General features: G+C 39.0%; 1 protein-coding gene across 2 annotated transcripts in view; it reads right to left on the reverse strand.

Moving 5' to 3' along the window:
• Nucleotides 1-16,457, reverse strand: part of LOC130906002 (bone morphogenetic protein 1-like) — a 47,939-nt gene that overhangs the window by 5,026 nt on the left and 26,456 nt on the right. For both annotated transcript variants that reach the window (XM_057819850.1, XM_057819849.1), the window contains exons 15-19: nucleotides 15,277-15,457; nucleotides 9,676-9,801; nucleotides 6,390-6,517; nucleotides 6,099-6,312; nucleotides 5,734-5,984 (exon numbers count right to left, since the gene is read on the reverse strand). In XM_057819850.1, coding sequence (XP_057675833.1) covers nucleotides 5,734-5,984; nucleotides 6,099-6,312; nucleotides 6,390-6,517; nucleotides 9,676-9,801; nucleotides 15,277-15,457 — 900 coding nt within the window. The remainder of the gene's footprint in view (nucleotides 1-5,733; nucleotides 5,985-6,098; nucleotides 6,313-6,389; nucleotides 6,518-9,675; nucleotides 9,802-15,276; nucleotides 15,458-16,457) is intronic.

Raw genomic sequence — 16,457 nt, forward strand, 5'->3', positions numbered from 1 at the left:
GATTACACATTAGATTAATCCGCAATTGCGCATAGTATAGGCATTCATTGACACACTATACACTGATTTATATAATAGGCACACACACACGTCACCCCCCCCACACACTCACACACTAGTTTTTGTGTGTCAGTTTGTCAGTTTTTGTGTCCGTCAGTTTGCCAGTTTTTGTGTGTCCGTTTTTGTGTCCGTCTATCTGCCAGTTTGTATATTTGTTCGTGCCATGTGAGAATATTCTCAAAAACTGGAGAGGTCATTTGCAAAAAGAGGAACCGGCTGAAACCAAATGCTGCTGAGATTTTGTTTTTAAATAAAAATGTGTGAAACACCCAAATCCCCATCCCAGTGTCACTAGCATTCTATACACCTACCAGCAAGAGTTCCCTATTGCACAAGCATTTCCATATTTCATTTAAAAGTAACAGCTTGTTTTGTTTGTTATTTTTTCATTAATCTAGAGGAAGAATAAATTTCAGGCTAGGGGTCGAACTCACTACTGTTTGTATTTCAGACAAAGTATATAACTACCATACCACCCACAGGTTTCATTGCTCAGATGACACTTGGTCATTTGGTCATATGAAAATTCAATATATTTTTGTCCAGAAGATGTCACCACACGGAATTGTGTCAAATGCCTCGTAGCACTGTACCATTTCAACACATTTGCTTCAGCGGTACAGAAAACAGTGGTGAAGCAGTGTTGTGACTCACCACACTGATTCGTGACAAAAGCTTAATAACACTGAACCATTTGGACACATTGCTTGATATTGAATTAAAGCTTCGGTTTCTCCATCATTACCTTATAGCCTAATGTATCACATTTGATACACTTTGAATTTCATTAATTTGAGACTAATTTAGAAATGGATCATTATTTATTTTATTTTATTTTTTTTTTTTAAATGAAGGATGCAAGTCAACAAATGCATCTGCACGTTTCATGAGAAAAAAAAAAAATCTGGATTTAGCTAAAAGACTGGACAAATAATTACTGAGAGAAGGAGCCGGATCAACCCGTCCAAGTTGAATTTAGTTTTCTTGAATGCAAATTTAAAATAAAATAAAATAAAATAAATAAAGCAAGGACTAGCTTACGTTTGTTTTGTTCGCTGTTGCAGTTATTACTCACTATTTTGTTATGATGCAGCATGTTTGATTGTTGTTGGTTGAAGTTTAATTTTATTGCTTGTTTATTGTTTGGAGCCTTTTTAATGTTCAATAAGTTAAAAAAAAAAAAAAACTTTCTTTGCTTGATAACTGTTGCTATTTACAGTAAGTAGAGTGCAATATTTAGTTCACGAAGTCATTTATAAAAATATATGCTAAATTTGTCATAAATATTTAAAAGAAAAGCTAAAGTTAAAAGTTGGCCCTTTGCGAGCCAAAAAGAGCCGGCTCTTTTCACGGTGCCGATCCAAATGAACCGGAGCACCGAAAAGAGCCGAAAATTCCATCACTAAAGCAAACTCTGTCATGATTCATGAATGTTTCCCACCAGCTACGAGAGTTCACTCCAGCGTATTTAGTGTGTCTAGCGATGGTAAAACAAATACTATAACTGTCAGGTTTGCGAGCAGGCAGGTCGTGTGTGGACCCAAGTGCAGGGAAAGGGAAGCGAGGCAAAAAGGTGGTGCAAAAATGTTTTAATTAAGGCCAACAAAAAACAAAGTACAAACCAAAACCGAGGTGATCCCAAAAAACACAGCAGCAAACGAAACTCAGGTTACTAACAAAGGCTGGGTATCAAAAACTTACTGAGGCAGAGAAACACGAGGGCTGTGATGTAGGAACGGGCAAGAATTGACGCTGGCATGAACGAAGACATTGACATTAACGGAGACTCTGACATTGACAATGACGCAACAAGGAGTGACAAGAAACTTGGTGCTTATATACACACATGCAGGCAAGGGGTAACGAGACAACGAGGAACAGCTGGGTAACACAGTAGGATGCAGATTGCAGGATACACTAAGGAGAAGGCTCAACAGGTGAAATCAATGGCCAATCACAGAGACAAGTCACACTAGGAGAAAATCAACACAAAACCTAACAATAACGTAAGCTTGTTAAGGAGGCAGATAATGTGGCTAGTTAGCATGGCTTACTAGTTTCCTCGCTACCATTAGCCTACTTTTGTAAAGTCTTCCGCCATTGTAAACATCTGTTAAAAATAACATTTTCATTATACAGCCTAGGGTGTTTTTTCTCTCTGGCGACTTTCTGTGTTGAGACAGGGTGTGTGTGTGTATATATAGTGTGTTAATAATGATACGAGTCATACACAAACGCTCTGTCTCTTACTCTCGCTCTCCATTAATATTCAACTAATTAATATTGATAGTACTGGTATATGTTTTACCTTACATAAAATCAATTTTATTTAAAATATTTCTGGTATTTATTTTTTTGTTATCTTATTTATTTTAACTAGGGCTGTCAAAATTATCGCGTTAAAGGGCCGTAATTTTAAAAATTAATCACGTTAAAATATTTGACGCAATTAACGCACATGCCCCGCTCAGACAGATTTCAATGATAGTACAGTGAAATGCCCACATGTTAATTGTGTTTTATGGAGTTTTGCCGCCCTCTGCTGGCGCTTGGGTGCGACTGATTTTATAGGCTTCAGCACCCATGAGCATTGTGTAAGTAATTATTGACATCAACAATGGCGGGCTACTAGCTAATTTTTTGATTGAAATTTTTACTAATTTTATTAAAACGAAAACATTAAGAGGGGTTATAATATAAAATTTCTATAACTTGTTCTAACATTTATCTTTTAAGAACTACAAGTCTTTCTATCCATGGATCGCTTTAACAGAATGTTAATAATGTTAATGCCATCTTGTTGATTTATTGTTATAATAAACAAATACAGTCCCTATGTACCGTATGTTGAATGTATATATCCATCTTGTGTCATATCTTTCCATTCCAACAATAATTTACAGAAAAATATGGCATATTTTATAGATGGTTTGAATTGTGATTAATTGCGATTAATTACGATTAATTAATTTTTAAGCTGTAATTAACTCGATTAAAAATTTTAATCGTTTGACAGCCCTAATTTTAACATTATATTCATGTTGATGTCCCTTGCTCACATCCCCCCTTCCCGCCAACCAATCAGAGCTGGCGGAAGTACACTCTGATTGGCTGTTTGCCCTCCAATTAGATCACTTGTTATATTCGCCCAAACTGTTTGACCAACCATCACCATTCAAATATCAAAATGACCGGAATCTTTGCAGGACGCAGGGAATTTTTCCAATGAACCCCCCAAAAATTGTGTTCGCCCGTCAACGAGTTTTTTTAATTATAAAAAAACAAAAACATTTTTCCCAAAATGTATCTATCTACCGGTAGTCCTATAATTTTTGACCAAATCACATAATTTACACATCAAAAATTCCGGGATGGTAAGCGGCATAAAAGCTGTATACAGACTTTGCCAAAAACTTATGGGTCCCCCAAAAGTTGCCAAAAACTGTCCAATTCATTTCTAATAGGATGCCATTGACACCCATGTACGTCCAAATTTCCCATTCATTTTCAATGGAAGAAAAACATAGGTCCTGGTGATTTTTGACCATTTACCATGATAGCCCATTGACATTCAAATGGCGCCCAAGTAAGTCGATGCCATTGACGGCCATGTGCGTCCAAATTTCCCATTTATTTTTTTATGGCAGAAAAACCTGTGTGGTTGTCATTTTTGACCAAAAACTTACCATTACAGCCCATTGACATTCAACTGGCATCCATGTAAATACTAGGGGTGCAACGGTTCAGTTAGCCCACGAGTCGGTTTGAACCTCGGTTTTGGAATCACGGTTTCGGTTCGGTTTGTGTTTTTCTTTCTTTATTTATTTTTCTAAAAACTGCCTTTATTTTGCTTTAAAAAAAAATGAAATAAACACTTAACATGTAAATATTTTCGACTGTTAAATTGCCTCTTAGCTCTTTGGCTAGTGTAGTGACTGACTACTGAAATATACACACAGTAGTAAAAAAGTTACTTGGCAAAGTAACTGGTGATACCTTTCATGTTTTGTTTTTTTTCATTAAAAAAAAACAAACAAAAAAACATAGTAACCTTTGCTATGTTTGGAGGTTATTTAACGTTGTGAATCAACCGTTAAAGTTGATAAAATTGCTCCCGTTTTTGCATTAGTTCCCTTCTGTCTACTATCGACATGTGAACATTTTAAAAGTGTTTCATCCTTTAAAGATAGACTCAAGTCAAGATTTTGCCAATTTAGGAGTATTTTAGATAAAAAGTTGCTTAGGTTCGCTCGTAAGGCATACTACAACAGAGCCTTTCTGAGAAGTGTACTGCTCTAAAATGGTGGCTGTTTACTAACGCTACCGAGTCTGTAATTTCGCATGTAGTTCTATATTCATGAGATGTCTAGGTGTAGATTGTATGTTGTCGGCTAAGTCAGGTAATATTGAAGCCGCCTAGCATCGCGTTTGCTAGAGCGTCTCAATACTCTTCCCTCTCCGAGTCTCTGACTTTTCTCGCGTCATTCAACCAACGCATTGTCTCGTTGCAGAAACGGTGACCAAATCCGAACGGATGAAAAAAAAAAACGTAATGCACGAAAAACGTGCAGATTTTGAACGTAACGTACGGCGTACACATTTAAAAATGAGTGCTCACTTGTACAAATTACGACGAGACCGTACATTTTGACAGGTATGAATTATAGTGGACCGTCACAGTTAGGTAGTAGCGCTCTGTAGCACGGGATGTCCAACTTCCAACTATCAGTGGTCAGGGCGAAACTATGTGCTTTAGCGAAATCATCTTCGATTGCTTTGCGTGCCATTTCATAAATGTCGGGGATTACGTTGTTGGAGAAATATGTCCGCGAGGGAACAATGTAACGCGGACAACTCAAATAAATTAACGAAGCCCGCCGTGTGTTATCACTGGTGTCATCTTCGGGGTTGTCCTACCCTGAGAAAGTGATATCTGTGGGTGATGCCGGCTGAGGTGCCGTAGTCATGTTATAAAAGTGTTGACATTAGCATGGGGAACAAGCGCTGAGCAATGATTGCAATTTTTTTCTTCTTCAATATTTTCTCTCCCTCCGCATTGAAGTCCACGGGGAAACCAAAATGTTGCCACACCGCAGATTTGAAAGAAGCCGGTGCTTCCTCAAAATTCGGTCTCTCCACTCCTCCGCTCGCCATAGCTATTTGATTTATTTCTTGTTTCACTTTCACTTCGCTCGTAAGCGATTACTCGGCTTCTGTTACACAGGTGCTTGACAGCAATCCGACATTTACTTGCGGGGTGGGATATTCTCCACAGCGGTGCTTCACGTCACACACAGGCACACAGAGCTCGATCAATTCATTCCACCAGAATACATTCGGAATACATTAATTGCAAAACCGAAAAGGCGCGGTTTATAAAGGCGTATTGAACCGTACAGGGCGAACCCTACGGTTCGGCTTTCAACCGCAAACCGTTGCACTGCTAGTAAATACCATGCCATTGACGGTCATGTAACAGGACGTGTCCCTGAAATGTCCCAAAATAAACGGAATGATATATGAATAGGACATGTCCTCCAAATGTCCCCAAATCAACAGGAAGTGACCTGATAGATAGTAATTTCTCCCGAAATTGCAGTTTCTAAATTTAATTCAATATATTCAGTCGTTGGTTCTTATCAAAATTTAGGTTAGCATTTTTTGCGTATTTACCCAGGTACCGCAGAATCGCCCCAGCCTCGGTGACTTGACGTCAGCTCCGTCGTACAGCTCGACATAATCGTACCCGCAGTCTGGCTCCTCCTCAACCTCAAAAACTTGAAAGGACAGCTCCACTCCATAACCCTTCTCAGCAGAGATGACCCATAAACAGTCAGCGCCTCCGTGGTAGTTGTTGTCTCCAAACTGTGCATGAGAATACAAATCTTTGGTCTTGACCTCGGCGCGAAGGCTTCCTCCGCATTCTGGAGCGACCACATTTGAAAAATTAAAGGCTTAAATTGAAAAGCCTTGAGGAATAAAAGGAAAGAATGCTTCTTTCTGTAACAAACAGAAGACATATGATGGTATTCTATCACCTGCTGCATAGGAAGCCTCAAAGCCTCTTTTTTGCACAGAGTTGTCCGAGAAGAAACTTAAGAACATTGTATTGTCACTGGAGATGACCGGAGAAGGCTTCTTGGTACCACAGACACGACCCAGACTGGGTGCACGGACATCAACCCCATCAAAGATTTCCAAATGGTCGTAAGCACACTCCACATGAGCCTCCATATCAATCTCGTTGAAGGCCTGAGGTATTCGTGAACAAAATGAAAACACAAATTGAGAACTAACACAACTAAATTAACTAAACATTTTTTCCTCACAAGTTTGATTCGATGGCCCGGAGTAGTGGACAGTGTCCAGGTGCAGGCCTTTTTGCTGGGGTACTTATCAGGCCAGTTGGGGCTGCTGATTACGCCTGAAGCGCCGTTGACCTCGAGATCGCAACCCGCTGGAAAACATTTCACAACAATACAATGTAAACTGCGTCATTTGGCGACCACACCAGTTCCTCTTCTGCTATATTTAGTATCATTTGTGTTTGCCTGATGTCAAAAGAAGTGTTTTGGTTTTATTCATTCATGCACACCCTCAAAATCAATGATGAATTTACAACAGGAATGAGTCAAGGTCAAGCAAATTTGTTTTTAAGAGTGTGTATTATCCAAAATTCCCAAATTGGAGGCTAGTTTGGCTTCAAAATTGAAAAAAATAAGCCCCTTCACATTTCAAATTTATGGCTATATACTGTATTCACTACCAAAAGTAGTTCATCTGACCCCAGCAATACACCAGGCGCGTCGGCCCACAATTTCAACAGGATGCGTTTTACGCTGTGTTTTACTTGACGATACCGAGCTAAAAACATATTTTGGAGACGAAAACATAATGAGACGAATGCCAGTTTTCGTCTGATGAGACGAGAAAGACACGAAAATGCGCAATAGTTTCCGTCACATGTCCACAATGTGTGACATTTTACAATCCCAAGCAAAAAGTATGGAATCACCAGTATCGGATGAGCACTCACTCAGACATTTTATCATGTAGAACAAACTCGGATAAAGCTTAAAAAAAAAAGAATTTTAGTTCAAAAGTGCAACTCTTTAGCATTCAGAAACACTAAAAGAAATGAATAAAAACATTGTGGCGGTCAGTAAATGTTACTTCTATAGAGCAAGTGCAGGGAAATATATATGGAATCACTCCATTCTGAGGAAAAAAATATGGAATCATTAGAAACAAACAAAGAAATAACAATCAAAACACATCGCTAGTATTTAGTAGCTCAACCTCTGGCTTTTATGACAGCTTGCAGTCTCTGAGGCATGGACTTGATGAGTATTCTTCATCAATTTGGTGCCAAATCTCTTTGATTGCAGTTGCCAGATCATCCTTGCAGGTCAGAGCCTTGCAGTGGACCATTTTTTTTCAATTTCCACCACAGGTTTTTAATAGGGTTGAGATATGGGCTAGTTGCAAGCCATGACATTGACTGCATGAGTCTTTCTCCAAGGAATGCTTTAACAATTTAGGTCTGTGGCATGATGTATTGTCATCTTGGAAAATAACAAACATATTTTCAATTGAAAGGATAAGAAAGCTGTCTAAAACTTCAATGTAAACTTGTGCATTTATTGAAGATTTAATCACAGCCATCTTCCCAGTGCCTTTGCCTGACATGCAGCCCCATATCATCAATGATTGAGGGAATTTTAATGTTTTCTTCATGGAGTCATCTTTGTAAATCTCACTGGAACAGCACCAAACAAAAGTTACGGCATCATCACTTTGTCAAGAGTCAAGAATCTGCATTGGACAAGGCGTCAAGAGTCAAGAATCTGCATTGGACAAGGTGATGATGCTGGAACTTTTGTTTGACGCTGTTCCAGTAAGATTTACAAAGATGACTGCCTGAAGAAAACATCAAAATTCCCTCAGTCCTTGATGATAGAAGGGAGCGATTCCATATTTCCCTGCACTTGCTCTATAAAGGTAACATTTACTGACCACCACAATGTTTTTTATTCATTTCTGTTAGTGTTTCGGAATGCTAAAGAGTTGCACTTTTGAACTAATTCATTATTTTCTACATGATAAAATGTCTGAGTGAGTGTTCGAGACTGGTGATTCCATACTTTTTGCCAGGGGTTGTATGTGTAGTTAGCTTGCATCGTAGCAGTGTATGGTCACTCATGTGATGTGCTGTTGCTCTCCTGTCTCCATGCAGGCTTGCACACTCAACAAACTAAGATTTGTTTTGTTTGTTTTGGTTTTTGACTGATCAGACAGAATATGCTATGTTGCTTTATCCTTTAAAGCTCTGTGCTGAGTGATCATCACACACTAAATGTAATGTTTGCATAGCATTTGTGTTCACGTCAGTGTTAGGCTAATGCTAATGGAAATCATCCTCTTAAACTCTAGTCAAAATTTTTTTTTTTTTTATACAGTTCGTGGCGCCCAGGCCGGCTCTCCTAATGAGATGTCCCTTATTTTATTATCAAGGAATTGTCAACCATACTGTGTGATGACATCAACACTTGATATAAACACTCATCCACCTAAGTTTTCTTAAAGTTTGAAGTTGGGTTGTTCCAATCATGTTTTTTTTGCTCCCGATCCGATCCCGATCGTTTTAGTTTGAGTATCTGCCGATCCCGATATTTCCCGATCCGATTGCTTTTTTTTGCTCCCGATTCAATTCCAATCATTCCCGATAATTTTTCCCGATCATATACATTTTGGCAATGCATTAAGAAAAAAGTGAATAAAACTCGGACGAATATATACATTCAACATACGGTACATAAGTACTGTATTTGTTTATTATGACAATAAATCCTCAAGATGGCATTTACATTATTAACATTCTTTCTGTGAGAGGGATCCACGGATAGAAAGACTTGTAATTCTTAAAGGACAAATGTGACTAAATATTGCCATCTGGTGTATTTGTTGAGCTTCCAGTAAATGATACTGTAGCCATGCCCAAATGCATGATGGGAAGTGGAACCATGACTGTGTGTAGGGGCACCAATTGATATATCTTCTCTGCGTTGGGAAAGAACATAGGGTGTTAAGAAAAAGACGAATTGCTACCTTGCTTCACCACATTGCTTCCCACTATATTTCTAATCGTAGGGAGAGGGATTGTAAGGCTTTAGCCAATTAAAATAGGGCTCCAAAGGCTGCCAAAATTCACTCTACTCATCTTACACTGCCTTTTAGCTCTCTATATAGGTAAAACGGCGCCATTATAGACTGAGTGCGACAATGCGTGAGTGGGTCGTGCAGCACATGCATTAATTGCATTAAATATTTTAACGTGATTCATTTTTAAAAAAAACTAATTACCGCCGTTACTGGGATAAACTTGATAACCCTACCTTAAGCCTAAACTAAAGACTCTGGATGAGTGTAACATATTATGTCTGTAACGTTAAATAAAATTAGAAAATAATTTAAAAAATATATATATATATTAAAAAAAAGGCATGTCCGATATTTTTTTGCCGATTCCGATACTTTGAAAATGACGTGATCGGACCCGACATCTCTACTTTGAAGGCTGTAAAAGACCAGTGGATAGCAATACCAGCCATGCACCTTCTTTGCAGTCATGCTTGTTGTCATGTAGAACGAAGCCACTATGGCACTGACATCTGTAGCTTCCCATGGTGTTCACACATTGTTGCTGACAACCACCATTATCTTGCGAGCACTCATCCATATCTAAAACATGGGTACAAAGTTGAAACATTAGAGAGATTATAATTAATGTGTTCTAAAAAATAGGTTGGGGGAATTGGCAGTTTAAAATCAGTTGAAACATCTACATTTTGAATTAGTTCATCCATCTTTGAAATAGTTACTGTATTTTTCGGACTATAAGTCGCAGGTGTTTTCATAGTTTGGCGGACGGTGTGACTTATACTCTGGAGCTACTTATGTGTGAAATTAAAAACACATTTTTACAGGTAGTCCCCAGGTTACGACGTACTCGACTTACGCGATTTCGACTTTACGACGCCGGAGTCTCGTCCGCCATTTTGTCTCCAGTCCACCTAATTGTACCTCACAGTATCTTTTTTTTTTTTTTTATTTTACTTTATTAATACGACGTGTTCTGTCCTCACTAAACGTGAAGTTGTTTAGCTTGACAGACAGCAAACAAGGCAATTGTGCTTTTTGAAGCTTTTGACTTCATTCACCTTTGACAATTTGTAAAGCTGTACATGACAACAAACATATGTACTTACAATATGTTCAAAACGACGCACATTTTAACAATAAAATACTTGACACAAAACAACTGGTGTTCAAACGTGACTCTAGTCTGATCAATATGTAAATTTTGTAAATTAAATTAGCCTAATTTGCCTAACAAAAGTCAACCATCTTAAATGCTACGAATGCTAACGTGTTTATAATTCTCATAGCAAATTGCTCACACGTAACTCTACAAATTGTAGCTGTAAAATTAATTACAAATTCATACACAAACACATACTAGCTGAAACAACTTACAGCCTTATGTGGGCAAAACCAGAGCACAGCTGTCCTTTAGCCATGTCAGACGAGTCTGCTCATCAGTCATACAGTCCAGCCAGACCTAACGCTGCCACCAGAGGGCAGTGTATCCATCACTAAACAAAATACAATATTTTGGACTTTTTGGATAGTTATCTTCTAGGGGTACTTAACGGGTTGATTCCAAATTATGAGGAAATTCGGGTTACGTCACGAGCGTAGGAACTTGTTCGAACCCGGGGACCACCTGTATATCATTTCACATGTTATTTTCATACTAAACCTCAAGAGGGCGCTCAAAGCCTGTGTTTCAACACTGGCGTTAACTTATAAAAACAAATAAAAACAACTGATAAAAACAATTGAGAGCAATGGCGCGGAAAGTGCAGCACCGTCAGCTACCCATGGTGTTGGAGAGGGGGAAAAAAAGTGTTTTGGTACATTCTATTTTTTCTTAAAAATAAATAAATAAACATATTGCAACAATATTTTATTTAAATTTGCGGATTAAATATGTGAAAACGTTTTTTTGTTGTTGTTAATAACACAATCCGAAACCTTTCTTGCCACCGGGTCATGTTACATAAGGCGCTATTGGAATAAAAAATTAAACTGTTGACAGAGGAGGCGTTAACATGGCACAAAAACAAATTAGCAATTTTTTCCTTTACAAAAACACCGAAATTTTCTAAAATTAAATTCGAGGACGAAAAGGCAGATAATTTTCCTTTGGTGTCTTCAAATAGGTAAGACATGCTTGTATTGTAGCCATATTATTGTTTGTTGTTACTGTTGGATGTTCATGTGCAATTTATTGTAGTGTTGTGAAAAAAGGGCCGTTAAACCGAGGCTTATTAGACCTTTTACTTTTCAAATGTGTTCGTGTGTCATTGCGCCGTCTAGCTTCGGGGATTTACATTATAATACACAGGCGTTTTTATTTCCAATATAAAAACTCCAACACACATTGTACATTAAATGTCTTTGTAGTAGCCTAGTAGTAGTACATAAACTATCCACGCCATATGTGGAGAAAAGAAACGAGCATGACAAATTTGGACCGAAACTGCTGTTTTTGGATGGCAAAAACTAAAAGCTGTGAGTGACTTCCAGCGCTCCTGACTGAGAGGGCTGAACAAAATGGTACAGGAAAAAAAATCATATTCTGTAGCTGGAAGTAGTGAACTTGTTAGCATGTTCTTTACGATATAGTTATCTGGATAACTCTTAATAGCTATGCTACGTTAACATACCGGGCACATTCTCATTTAGTTGTTTATGCGTCATGTAACGTTAGCATACCGTATACTTATTCAGTCTGGTCGATCTCTATTCTATTATTATTTTAAATTGCCTTTCAATATAACATGTGTGTTCTTAGTGTTGGATTTTATCAGCTAAATTTCCCCCCAAAATGTGACTTGTACTCCAGTGCGACATCTACAGTGGGGCAAATAAGTATTTAGTCAACCATCAATTGTTCTCCTACTTGAAAAGATTAGAGAGGCCTGTAATAGTCAACATGGGTAAACCTCAACCATGAGAGACAGAATGTGAAAAAAAAACAGAAAATCACATTGTTTGATTTTTAAAGAATTTATTTCCAAATTAGAGTGGAAAATAAGTATTTGGTCACCTACAAACAAGCAAGATTTCTGGCTATCAAAGAGGTCTAACTTCTTCTCACAAGGTCTAACGAGGCTCCACTCGTTACCTGTATTAATGGCACCTGTTTTAACTCATTATTGGTATAAAAGAATCCTGTCCAGTCACACTCCACTATGGCCAAGACCAAAGAGCTGTCGAAGGACACCAGAGACAAAATTGTAGACCTGCACCAGGCTGGGAAGACTGAATCTGCAATAGGTAAAACACTTGGTGTAAAGACATCAACTGTGGGAGCAATTATTAGAAAATGGAAGACATACAAGACCATTGATAATATCCCTCGATCTGAGGCTCCATGCAAGATCTCACCCCGTGGCGTCAAAATGATAACAAGAACGGTGAGCAAAAATCCCAGAACCACACAGGGGGACCTAGTAAATAACCCACAGAGAGTTGGGACCACAGTAACAAAGGCTACTATCAGTACTACAATGCGCCGCCAGGGAAATCCTGCACTGCCAGACTTGTGCCCCTGCTGAAGCCAGGGGCGGACTGGGACTAAAAAGCAGCCCTGGACTTTGGCTCGGCCCAGCCCACAAGAATCGCTATACGAAGGGAAACACAGACCCCCTAGGGGTCCGGGGGCATGCCCAAATGCATCAATTTCGTGCACTTTGAGAGAAAATGAAGAAAATGTGTCTAGACTGTGACTGTCTGACTTGGGGCGCTCAAAGTACTGCAAGGCTGAACTGGAGTTGGGTTCATTTTCTGTACTAGCTCTATGATCAACCTGAAAAAACAAATGAAAGAATTTATTTTTCAAAGCAAGTTTTATGTATCTAATTTATTATAATATATCTCTGTCTATAAAATGATTTCATTGTTCATGCCATAATTCAGTGGTCTCCAAACTACTCCACATAGCGCCGCAGCGGGCGCAGGATTTCATTCCAACAAAACAAGACAACACCTATGCACCAATCTGGTGTTTTACAAGTGCAGTCAGGTGCTGCTTGTTTTAGCAGAAACTTCATTGGTTAAACTGTCGGTACTCGATCGGTTGAAACAAAAACCAGGCCCCACAGCGGCCCTTGAGGACCGGTTTGGAGACCCCTGCCACAATTAATCTTGCCATACAAATAATACATTTCAATGAAAATACAATAAACATTTCAAGACAAATCCTGAATACATAACCTTCATTGGAAAGTTTTAACCAGAAAACAAAACGATATATACATGATTAAAAAAAATATACCAATTTAACTTACTAAACTTTAAAGTAAAACCATTTTATTAATATTTTGTTATATTTCATATGAATTAATATTGCTGCTGCGTGTGCATACGTTGTTTTACAGCTAAAATGTTTTTCCTTAGGAGAGTGATAGTAGGACTAGCATACTGTAACTTGACACGATTGCAAATGGACTAGCTGGCACTAAGCCACTAACCCTTTAATTGTCATTTAAAATGTAGCTACCTGGTGGATAACAATTGCCGGTATACCGAGCAAGTGACCCTCTTCATCCCTTTTTACTTGCCCTGCGCTTGTCTGGGGAACTTCCACCAGCTTATCATTTCAACCCTCCCTCTTTTCTCTCTCCCTGCACTGGCTGCACGTCAGAGCGGCGCCCGCTACCCCTCTCACCATTGCCGGGGGCTAGGCTGCTGTTACCCGACGTGGCCGTTGCAGCCAGACTGCTGCCTGCGAAAATATTTGTCAACTTAAGACATTTTAATGCTTTGCTCTCCTGTTTCTTTGTTTTTTTTCTCCCTAACCTAAGTTCTCCGAGCCACCCTTTTTTTCTTACTTTTGCCACCACCATCCATATTGTGCATTACCGCTCGTCGCTAGTTTGCTTCTACAAAGAACTAATGAAGGGTACTTTGTGTTTTCTTCGTTCTTCTATCAGACTGGCGATGAACAGCCAGGCGCATTGCTGCCACCTGTCGGATTGGATGCGAGATGTAGATAATGAGAGGCTAGGGGGGATAAAAACAGTGATGTATAATGAATGGCGGCCGCCGGCCGTCCAGGGCACCGGCCGTTCTGTGATCCTCCAGAACCCACAGATTACCAGTCCGCCCCTGGCTGAAGCCAATACACGTCCAGGCCTGTCTACGATTAGCTAGAGAGCATTTGGATGATCCAGAATAGCACTGGGAGAGTGTGTTATGGTGGGATGAAACCAAAATAGAACTTTTTGGTAGACACACATGTTCTCGTGTTTGGAGGAGAAAGAATACGGAATTGCCTCCGAAGAACACCATACCCACTGTGAAGCATGGGGGTGGAAACATCATGCTTTGGGGCTGTTTTTATGCAAAGGGACCAGGACGACTGATCTGTGTAAAGGAAAGAATGAATGGGGCCATGTATTGAGAGATTTTGAGTGAAAATCTCCTTCCATCAGCAACGGCATTGAAGATGAGAAGTGGCTGGGTCTTTCAGCATTACAATGATCCCAAACACACAGCCAGAGCAACAAAGGAGTGGCTTTGTAAGAAGCATTTCAAGGTCCTGGAGTGGCCTAGCCAGTCTCCAGATCTCAACCCCATCGAAAATCTGTGGAGGGAGTTGAAAGTCCGTGTTGCCCAACGACAGCCCCAAAACATCACTGGTCTAGAGGAGATCTGCATGGAGGAATGGGCCAAAATACCAGCAACAGTGTGTGAAAAGCTTGTGAAAAGTTACAGAAAACATTTTGCAGTTATTGCCAACAAAGGGTACATAACAAAGTATTGAGATGAACTTTTGGTATTGACCAAATACATATTATCCACCATGATTTGCAAATAAATTCTTTAAAAATCAAACAATGTGATTTTCTGTTTTTTTTCCACATGCTGTCTCTGATGGTTGAGGTTTACCCATGTTGACAATTATAGGCCTCTCTAATATTTTCAAGTGGGAGAACTTGTACAATTAGCGGTTGACTAAATACTTTGCCCCACTGTATATGTTTTTTTCCCTCTTCATTGCACATTTTTTGGCTGGTGCGACTTATACTCAGGTGCGACTTACAGTCCAAAAAATACGGTAATGAACAAAATTTATGACTTTACCGGAAAAGAAGCGAGCCTTGAATCCTCTCTTGGAGACAGTATTGTCAGACTTAAACTCCACTCTCATGATGTTTTCCAACGAGGTGATGGCCTCCGGTTTTTCCGCTCCGCAGAACTTCCCATGAAGCTTTGAATCAGTGCTCATGCCACTGCGCACCTCGACATAATCATATTTACACACCTGATGGAGCAACTTAACTTAGTATAGATGAAAATATACTCAACAATTTTTTATAACACTAGTACAGTGGTATGAAAAAGTATCTGAACCTTTTGGAATTTCTCACATTTCTGCATAAAATCACCATCAAATGTGATTAGATCCTTGTCAAAATCACACAGATGAAAATACAGTGTCTGCTTTAATTAAAACCACCCAAACATTTATAGGTTTTCATATTTAATCAGGATAGCATGCAAACAATGACAGAAGGGGGAAAAATAAGAAAGTGAACCCTCTGCCTAAGGAGACTTAAAGAGCAATTGAAATTGAGAGACAGCGAGAACCAAAAGGGGTATTTGCCATGTGGCAAAAATGTTTTGCCATGCGGCATTTTTTTTTTTGCCATGTGGCAAAACATTTTTGCCATGTGGCTTTTTTTTTGCCATGTGGCATTTTTTTTGCCACGTGGCAATTTTTTTTTTTGCCATGTGGCATTTTTTTTTGTTTGTGGCAAAATGTATTTTGGTTTGTGGGGGGTATATGGCACATTTTGGGGTATATGGCTGTTTTGCAGGCCATACAAGTCCATACCAATGACGGCTCTGTATGTCCACATTTTACTTTCATTTTAAATACCAGAAAAACATAGTTGGTTGTGATGTTTGACCATACACTTTACATTAGAGCTTATCGACATTCAACTGGCACCCCAAGTAAGGCTCTGCCATTGACGGCTATGCACGTCCAAATTTTATTTTCATTTTAGATGGCAGAAAAATGTGTGAGGCTGTGATTTTTGACCATACACTTTACATTAGAGCTTATCGACATTCTCTGGCACCCAAATTAGGCTCAATTTTTTTCATTTTAAATGGCAGAATTTTTTTTGCCCCATTGCAAAAAAATGTCACATGGCAAAAAAAAAAAAAAAAAAGCCACACGGCAAAATTTTTTTGCCACATGGAAAAAAAATGTCACATGGCAAAAAATTTTTGACACGTGGCAAAAACCACTTTTG

The sequence above is a fragment of the Corythoichthys intestinalis genome, chromosome 17 (genome assembly GCF_030265065.1).
Source record: "Corythoichthys intestinalis isolate RoL2023-P3 chromosome 17, ASM3026506v1, whole genome shotgun sequence".
Classification (NCBI taxonomy): domain Eukaryota; kingdom Metazoa; phylum Chordata; class Actinopteri; order Syngnathiformes; family Syngnathidae; genus Corythoichthys; species Corythoichthys intestinalis.